Genomic DNA, 9,826 nt, shown 5'->3' on the forward strand with positions numbered 1-9,826 from the left:
GTGAAACAAAGTCGTGCATGCACTTCATATACACTGTCTCCATAACACAATGACTCAATTGAATCTAAGAGCTGAATGTGAACTCATCATAAAAACTGCTGATGTTCCGTTTTAAGGTGAAAAGTGACTGCAGAAATGTGTGCGTTAGTGCACGCAGAAATAACATGAGGAAAATAATCCTGCTTCCTGGTGGGAATATCTGAAAATGCTGCTGGGGGCAAAGATTTCATTTGTGACACTTTGGAAACAAAAGCATTGTCATGATCAGCAGATTGCTCGACAATGAGAGCGCCTGTGTTCCTGCAGATAAACACAATACACCTTAATTACCATGAAGATGATGATCAGCCAGGCCCTCGTTTCTCATGTTTACTGCGTCATGTTAGAACAGGTAAGGAAAATCAAACGGAGAGAAAAGTTCATCTCTTATATTTTTTATCAAAGTCCAAAACATAAACCGAACCGACACCAGTGATATTAATGTTTTGGTTACTGATATGAAAACTGCAACAAATAAATAAATAAATAAATAAACATTCCGCTTTGGGACATTTACCGAAATATGAACTACTTCCTTTGTCATGAATCTGTCATCACTTCCATGAATCATTTCCGTCATAAATCAGTGTGTCACGCACATTCTCCAAACTTCAGAGGAGAATGTTCAGGCCGACATCTGTACAGATGTTTTCTGCCCAAGAGCCCAGAGACGGTGATACACGCCTCACAATAGAGATGCTGAAACAGACAAGTATCTTCAAAACAAGAGGTGATGTGAAAAGCGGAGAACTGATCGCGTCCATTGTTGTTTCTACGAGCTGAGCACAGACGCAAAATGCAGCGATAAAAACAAACGTCAGTCATCTTCCTATGAATATGATTGAATTCACGAAGATGATGCTGTGTACCAACACTTAGTGACCGTTAGTGGAAAAGTGTGAGCCCCGCTGGTCAGCAGCGGACAGTCTGCTGGAAAATCCTCACAACAGTTCAGAAAGTTGACAAATCTGCAGTTTTCCTTCAAAATGAGGTGCGCAGTGCTTAAACACCCGAACAAGCCCACTGATGTGGGTTTTCCACGGCCGCAAACTGTGAGCAGACATCATCTCAGTGGGAAGCGGCGGTCTGAGCTGCTGCAGGAGACATTTCACATCTGTTTTCTGGGTTTTTATGAACAACAGGCTCGAAAAAGGGAAACGGTACTCACCGATACTCCGGAAACTCTCTGACAAAGTTCTCCTCAACTTTTTCATTTTGCCCATTTTCTCCGGGGGCTGAGAGGCTGGCATCAGGTCGCACATTATTATCTTTTTCTCTCTCTCCCACCGACTTTGGCAGCGGGCTGGCTGTGGGGCTTCAAGCGGAGGAGGAGGAGGAGGACCGGTGCTCAGGCAGCCCTGCGGGGCTTCTTCAGCCCAGCTGCAACGCGCTGGCAAACACAGGAAACGGAGCCTGAGCGGCTCTCACTGCTCTCATCAACTAGTGAGAACAAATGCCTTCTTGAGACTGACTCAAGAATGCGGCTCCATTTCCACAAGAGGCACAAAAAGTCCGCGCTGGAGCATCCAAAGTGGCAAGCGTGCGTAATTGTCTGCGCACTGGCACAGCGAGCAAACGGAGCTCGTCTTCTCACTTCTTTTTCTTCCCTCAGCGTCCCGCTCGCTCCCAGCTCCGCCACAGTCTACATATAATTTTTTTTGGGATTCTCTCTCCGGTTTCGACCCTTCAGACCCCGCCCGGGATGCGGAGATTGGAAGGTTCCCGGGAACACCGGCTTTTCATTGGTCTCAGAGAGTGGCTGTCAAGCATCCAGCCCCGCCCTCCAGTGTGTTGCAGCAGGAGGAATATTTGTAGAGTACCGGGCTGCTCTCCGCGCTCCAGCTTGAGACTGCTGCCCTCTACAAGACCCAGGCTCGGAGCGCGGGTCGAGGTGCCCCCCACCCTCGCCCCGCAAAGCATCGGCTTCATCGGGCTTCTTCTTCACCTCAGTCTGGAATATCACAGCCTCAGATGATGAAGACCGAGTTTGTCTAACTGAGAAAATCAGTGCACACAAATCACCGGGTTTGGTACACGTGTGTTCTTTTGCACTTCTTACATCATTCCTGTGTTACATCATAATAAAAATTCTATAGCTGTGTCACCTATGCTGTCATCCTTTTGTCATCATCATACCATGAAACCATGTCCTCTCTGCAAGCTTTTGTTTTACAAGGACTAAGCTGCTGCTTCTTCTGTCGTCTTCTCCCTTTAGGGGTCGCCACTGCGGATCATCTGCCTCCATCTCACGCTATCCCAGCATCCTCCTCCGCCACACCAACCCATGCCCTAGAAACTGAGCACTTTTTAATAGTCAGCAGTCCACTTCAGCCACAATGAAACTCGCAACAGAGCATGATTGAGAGTAAAGCGGGCTGTGGGATTAAAGATACCAGAGCTATTCAGGTCCTGCATCAGTAATCTGAATCCTGCAGCAGTGAGCTCCACACTGTCATGTGTCTTTATGTGCTGCTCAGACCTGATCATGTCTGTACTGCAGAGACTCACAGCAACCATGTGAGCGGGTCAGTGGTCTTTAGGTGTGCCATAACACATGGCAGTGTTTGGCTCTGCAATCATCTCAGGAATGCAGCAGGCTTGAGTGTTTTCATACTGCGGTCTCATTACTTTAACTGGGGCACAGCAATAATGGAAACAAATGTATGGCTTCATTAGTTTAAACTGGTGCTTGATTGTTGTGTGTTTGTAGGCAGCATGCACACCTCTCTGCTGCCCTACAAAAGCAGAACATGTCGGATTAGAAGTGAGTTAAGACCAGAGAGTTCACATCTTAGCTTTCAGTAGAAATGATTTTAAGGAACAGGGTACAGAATGGGAGTACTGTTATTTAGGACACTTTCTACAGGCACTGAAAACAACTAGAAACCAGTGCACTGTGAAAGCAGAAGTGCTACTCTGACAGTCCAGAGTTCATCTCTGATGATGTCAGAGCGCAGATATGTATCAATGAGATTCTTTCCTGGGACAGGTAAAGCTAAATTGCATTTGCCTTATGCAAAAGTGTTAAATGTTGTCACACTTATCAAACCAATCACATACCACCATCTGTTTATAGGCAATTTGTAACTGTAATTTGTAATCTGTAATTTTTGATGTGTAATTTGGAAACCAAGTGGCAACCCCTGAAGTCAAAAGTGAAACCATAGCAGAAGTGACAAAACTCCAGTTCCTCTGTTGGCCTCTGACTCCACAAATGCAAATGCAGGTCAGTCCCCACAGACCTGTAAATAACAACGTCCAGTGTTTGTGCCTTTCTGAGTATTTGCAGTGGAATCATCATCTCATTATGGATCATTAGCAGCTATATTCACTTGTAGCAATAACACAGAATTATTAAATGTAACACATTAAGGTTTTTTATGGTATTTATTTATTTATTTATTTACAAATAATAGTTATATTTGATAATAACACCTTGTTCAGCCCTGCTAGTTTTAAGACTGAACCTCTGGCCTGTCATGTGAAGTCAATTTATTGAATTCATTTATCAGCTCACATTGATCCATGCACAACATGTAACAGCTGGGCATAGTTCCTGGGTCTGAAAGTCTGAGTGGAAGATCCATAGACCTGCATTGTTTTCTAATTACCAGCAGAGGGTTATTCCTACTTCTCACTTGATGTGTGATGTCAGCAGCACTTTCTTGATGACTTTATGGTCTCAGTTGCTGTTTTTAAGTTAGCATAATATAGTGTTGATTTTGTAACTCATGGTCTCAAAGCAGGTTTGCTTCATATTAATACCAAGTTGCTCGCTAACAAACGTGCAGTGAAGTCAGATTTATGTCTTGCTAGTCAAATCCAGTTCCACCAACACGGTGATAGCTCAGCTTGATGTTTGACAATGCGACTTCTTCAATCAGTGAGTGACAAGCTAATGGTCACATTACTCTTTTATAATTAGTCCTGTATTTAAAAAAGATGTGACACAGGATTCAAGTTTAGGTGTCTGGAATGGGTTATTCTTTATGAAAACAACACTTTAAAAACTGAAATTCATAAGGAGGTGCTTAATACCGAGCGGCAATCAGTGTACTATCGCTAGCTGAGACAAGCCGGTTAGCAACCCATAGCTAAGCTAATGTACAAATCTCTAAACTTTTTTTCCCTTAATGCTAACTAGTGTAGCCAGCACAGTCAGTAGCCTGCATGATTTTTGGAATTCACATGATATGAGGTAATTTAGGTGTTCAAAGCCCAAACGTACGTGTAAGTCAACTAACAAGGAACATGAACACTCAATCTGTTATTATCATCCAAAGCACAGATTATTACTGGACTCAAAAATGTTACCTGCTAGCTTCAATCAAAGGTTATGAAAGTTTAAAAACCTAAGAAAGCTCTCAAGTAATGAAATGTAGACACTGTTTTGTCTGACAACGGGCGACATCTCACTAATGCTAATAGTTACTCTGTAGTGAAACATGGGGCACCTATATGAAGGAAACTCTGACAAGAACTGATAAACAACTTTATTTCAATGCAATTTTCAAATGTTTTTCATGCAGTAAATACACTATATAAAGAAGCAAGATTTATTTTGCTTATGTTTATATACGTTAAGTGCTTGAGTCTAAAAAGTATGACTACAGTAACTCAGAACTGACCATTCGGCAGTGTAAATTCTAGTTAACCTTTAGTTAACCTTATTAACCTGGTTGACTTAAAAACTGGAATAGGGGTGGGTGAGTGCTGAGTACTTGTATATGTGTGCATATGCGGTTCACTCTGGCACAGCTGGCTGCCGGCAGAGCCGGCGGGCACGCCACTGCAGCCCCCTCTGACTTCTGCTCCGTGGCTACTGGGTGACCCCTCATCTGGGGCTCTCCTCAGCTCTTCCCATGAGGGTGGCACGGATGCCCCTCCGGTGGTCCTCCTTGGGCTCTCGCACTCTGGGGCCTCTGGATGTCTGGGGCCTGGATCTCCTCCATGCCTGCTTCATTCCCTGGGGGACGGGGCTATGGCTCTCTACATCCTCTAGCAGACCATTACATGTGGAAACCTTTTGAATACAAGCGCGCTGATCCACACAGGTGTGCACACGGGTGTTCACTGTCCATAGACATAAACTACACCTCTATTGGCTGCTATTTCCAAGCACATTGTGTGCTGTCGGTCCTGCTTGCTACAAAACAACATTGAATATTTAGTATTTACTGCTGTTTACACTTAGCTAGATTAACGTGATGGTGTTGTGTTTAGTATGTTGCTCTGTTTTTTTTGCTTGTTTTCTCTTCTTTTTCTCTCAACAGGTGATCCAGGAGATTTTTTTCTTTTCTTTCTCTTTTTGTGCCCTTTCTCACTGTCCCTCTTCCCTTCTGATTTTCTTTTCTTTCTCCCTTTCCTATCCCTCAGTCATGTCTGTCCCATCTGTAACAACTAAAAATAAAATAAAATAAATAATAACAACAAAGGTCGATCAAATGGACCAATACGGCAAGGCCGTGATGATCCATTTGGCAAAGTAAATCCATTGGGTATCCTTGTTGGTCTTCAGACAACAATTCTGACGGCTAAAGAACCAGAAGGTCAAAAAAGGAAAAAAAAAACTGGAATAGGAAATGTATGTTGACGTAACAATGGATATTTTTAGGATATTTCACTTCACCAATTAGTTTAAGTAACAAAATAAAAACTACTAAAAATGATTTTTTTACACACTAATGTTGACGTAGAAGGAAAGAGTCTCATTTACTTGTTCTGAAAGAAAGTAAGTGTTGTTTTATTCAAATGCTTCAGAAATCGATAGAGGAAAAACAGGTTCCATTCTCCTAAAATACAGCCAAAAGTACAGGTACAAGTACAGTTATAAGCATATTTTATTTTCCTAATTTTCTGGAACAACTGACACAGTTTTTGAAAATGCATTTTGTAAGACAGGTTTAGTCTTTACAAGTTTACATGATTTACATACAAAATGTCACAAAACATTATTTAGTTGGTTTCTTTCCCAAACCAAGCATCAGAATGAATGTGGAAGTGGTTTTTTGTATTTTCACATCTCAGGTGTGAGGCATTAACAGCCTGAACAGGAGCCACAGTGCTTACTGTAGGTTCTGGAGGCCATCAGTTACGACACCTCCTTTTATTCTTTTCTTTTTTTCTTCCGCCTGTCCCGTTTGGCTCTTTTGCCATCAGAATTATTGTCTAAAGGCGAAGAAAGATTCCCAACGGATTTACTTTACCAAATGGACCATCCCAGCCTTGCTGTATTGGTCTATTTGATTCACCTTTGCTTTTATTGTTTATCTTATTTTCACTTGCTCCACACGGGACAGACTTGACTGGGGGAAAGAAAGAGGGAAAGAAAAACAGCGGGGAAGAGGGACGGTGATAAAGGGCAAAAAACAAAAACCAACAAAACAAACAGACAAAAAATCCAAATATTGATCACCTGGATCACCTGTTGAGAAAGAAAAAAGAGAAAACAAGCAAAAAAAAAAAGAGCAACATAATAAACAACATCATCGCGATGATCTATGTGAAAATAACAGTAAACACTGAATATTGAACATTATTGTGCAGCACATAAGATCGACAGCACACAGTGTGCTTTGAGGTAGGAGCCAAAAATGGTGTCGTTTGTGTCTGTGAGCACCTGTGTGTACACCTGTGAGCATGAGCGCTCTTGTTTTTAAAAGGTTCCTTCATGTAATGATCTGCTAGAGCAGACCTTCCCAAAGTGTGGGGCCCGCCCCTAGGGGGGGGCGCAGAGCCATGGCAGGGGGGGCGCAGGATGAAAAGGGGGAAAAAAACAAAACGCTTGGACACTGCTAGCACGGGCGCCTACAGAAACGCAAAGCAGGAGATGAAGCATCGCTGAATATGTTTCCAAACAAACTTCATTCTAAGCCAAAGAGTAGAAAATACGTTGAAGCAAATCTTCCCTTTGGCTTCACCTGCACAGGTGCCGAGGTAGGTCTCCCTGCAGGACTGGTTTCCCTGCGTCAGGAGCAGCACTGGGCTGTTTAAATCACAGACAAACAGGATCCCACAGTTTGTTTTCAAAAATACCCGTGTAGGTGCGGACGTAGCGTAAAAGAGTTAGTAGTTTATTTTATTACTACCTGTGATTTATTGCAGATTATTGTATTTGCTTAATTGTTTACTAAATGTTTGAGGTGTGAAATAAACCGCAATGGAGCAAAATATGGGCGTGTGTGGTTAGAGGATGTGTGCGTGCATGTGCGTACACACGTGCGTGTGTGTGTGTGTGGGGGGGGGGGCGAACATTTTTCTTGCAAAACAAAGGGGGGCCCAGCAAAAAAAGTTTGGGAACCACTGTGCTACAGGGTGTGGGGAGCCATGGACCCGTCCTCCTGGGCATGAAGCAGGTATGGAGGAGATCCAGGCTCCAGACATTCAGAGGCTCTCAGAGCCAAGGACCACCAATGCACCGATGTCTGAGGGAGTCCGCCACTGGCAGGGAAAGTGGTGGGGGGAGATAGGCCTCCATACCTTGGAGGGCCTGAGATGTCCCCAGAGAGGTGGTGTCTGACACCCAACCTGACATATGGACACAGACATACAGACACACACAGATACAAACATCCATTCCCACCCTCATGCTCTCATATACACTTACTCCACACTCACCCAACGTGGAGACCGACATAAATAGACACTGTACACACAATCACACTCCCCAAGCGTACTCTAAGAACCGGTTCTAGGTACCCTTGCCCCTGGAGGGGGAAAAGGCACCCAGACCCAGGTGGTGTTACCCTTTTCCCTGGCGTGGGGAGATGCAGACCGCCCTGACTCCGTAGCAGCAGGGAGGCCCCACATTTCAGACCCCAATTGGACGGCCAACTCCTCCTCCTAATAAGGGCAAAGTCATTCAACACACCAAAACTGGAGCAAAAAACAAACAAACAGCGTAATCAAGACATGGATTCCACTGGACCCCCGAAGGTGAGCTGTGGTATCTGCACCAAGATCTTTTAAGTTGTGAGGTGGGGGCCTCCGTGGATGAGACTTGCTTGTCCAGCACATCCCACAGATGCTCGAGATGGGATCTGGGGAATTTGGAGCCCAAGCCAACACCTCAAGCTTGTTGTTGTTGTGCTTCTCAAACAATTCATGAACTGTTTTTGCTTTGAGGCAGGGTACGTTTTCTGCTGAAAGAGGCAACGGCCATCAGGGAATACCATTTCCATGAAAACGTCTACATGGCAACAATGCTTAGGTAGATGCTCGTGCCACTCCCAAGGTTTGCCCAAAGCATCACATTGCCTCTGTCAGCTTCTTCTCATAGTGCATTCCTGTGCGAGGTGTTCCTGAGGTAAGTGACGCAACCCAGCTATTCATGCGATGCCAAAGAAAATGTGATTCATCAGATCACCTTCTTCCATTGCTCCATAGTTCAGTCCTGATGCTCACGTCTCCTTCGTTGGTGCTTTACATGGGTTACTATGGGCACCCTGACTGCTCTCTGGCTATGCAGCCCCAAACGCAACAAACTGTGTAACGCTATGTATTCTGACACCTTTCTATCAGAACCAGCATTGACTTTTTTTGGTGGTTTCAGCAACAGTAGCTTACTGGTTGGATTGGTTGGATCAGACCACACAGGGCAGCCTTCACTACCTACCTGTGTCAACAAGCTGCCCATGACTCTGTCACTTGTTCATCACTGTTCCTTCCTTGGACCACTTTTGATAAAGACTGATCACTGTACAATGGGACCGTCCCACAAAAGCTGCAGTTTTGGAGGTAGTCTGACCCAGTCGTTTAGCTTGCCAATTTTTCCTGCTTCTAATACATCACATTTTTTGCCTACCCCATATTAGGGTGGCTGTAGCGCAGGAGGTAGAACAGGTCAGCTGCTGATCGGATGGTTGGTGGTCGGTCCCTGGCTGCCCGGTTTGCATAGCCTGACTTGCTCTCTGATGCATCCATCGGAGTATGAATGATAGAGTTAGAAAGCATAGATAACAGTGCTTGTGTGGGAGAGTAGAAAAGTACTGTATAAGAATCAGTCCATTTACCATTATTATTTAACACGCTTGTGTTAAAATGTTATGCCTGATTGGTGTATGTCTTTAATGTATGTATTTTACTTTAATCACAAATTAGAAGAAACTTCTCATCTATTTCAAATCCCACAACAGTTTTGGCACCAACACAGAACATCTGGATGCGGTCTCATGGCGTCTATTCCACATAGTGAAGGACTTTAATTGAGGTTGATCACGCGATCATTCATGTTGAAAAATGACTGGTATAGTGCTTTAAAATATTATCCCAGCAGGTCCTGACCATATGCCAGTGATAAGATGAGACATCCATACTCAGCATATCCAACCTTTCATTTAATTCAGTTCTTTGGAATAACCAGAATATTAGGCTTTATTTGGAAAAACATATATATAGTATAGATAGTAGCTATTATAGATTGACTGCAGATTGACCATGATATACATTTATTCATATCTAGACAGCTGCATTATTTATATGTCATTAGTGTCATAATAAAAAGCTAACAAAAGGCTTCTAAAAAGGGAACCAAGCCTGCGTGCTTGACTGAGGTAACCACGTACACTGGCGGCACCACATGGCAGTGAGGGAACTGAACCTGAATGCTGACAGGTAATGTGAGGAGAGGAGATTCCTTTTTCTTCATGTGTCCCTTTACTGAGGAGTCTGATGGTCATTCCCGAGCACGGCTCTGACATGTTAGCCCCCCGCTATAGCTGAAACGATTGGTTCATTAGGTTTAAACCCCCAAATTTCATATTATTTAACATTATATAGGTATAGTAGC

At 43.8% G+C, this 9,826-nt stretch overlaps 1 protein-coding gene across 2 annotated transcripts in view; it reads right to left on the bottom strand.

Annotated features, from left to right (window-relative positions):
- Positions 1-1,301, bottom strand: part of cdk14 (cyclin dependent kinase 14) — a 177,960-nt gene extending 176,659 nt beyond the window's left edge. For both annotated transcript variants that reach the window (XM_085364984.1, XM_085364983.1), the window contains exon 1: positions 1,208-1,301. In XM_085364984.1, coding sequence (XP_085221110.1) covers positions 1,208-1,301 — 94 coding nt within the window. The remainder of the gene's footprint in view (positions 1-1,207) is intronic.
- Positions 1,302-9,826: the final 8,525 nt, after the last annotated feature.

This window comes from Diplotaxodon limnothrissa, linkage group LG11, assembly GCF_057381915.1.
Source record: "Diplotaxodon limnothrissa isolate DT_005_m linkage group LG11, D_limnothrissa_male_GT1.1, whole genome shotgun sequence".
NCBI lineage: Eukaryota > Metazoa > Chordata > Actinopteri > Cichliformes > Cichlidae > Diplotaxodon > Diplotaxodon limnothrissa.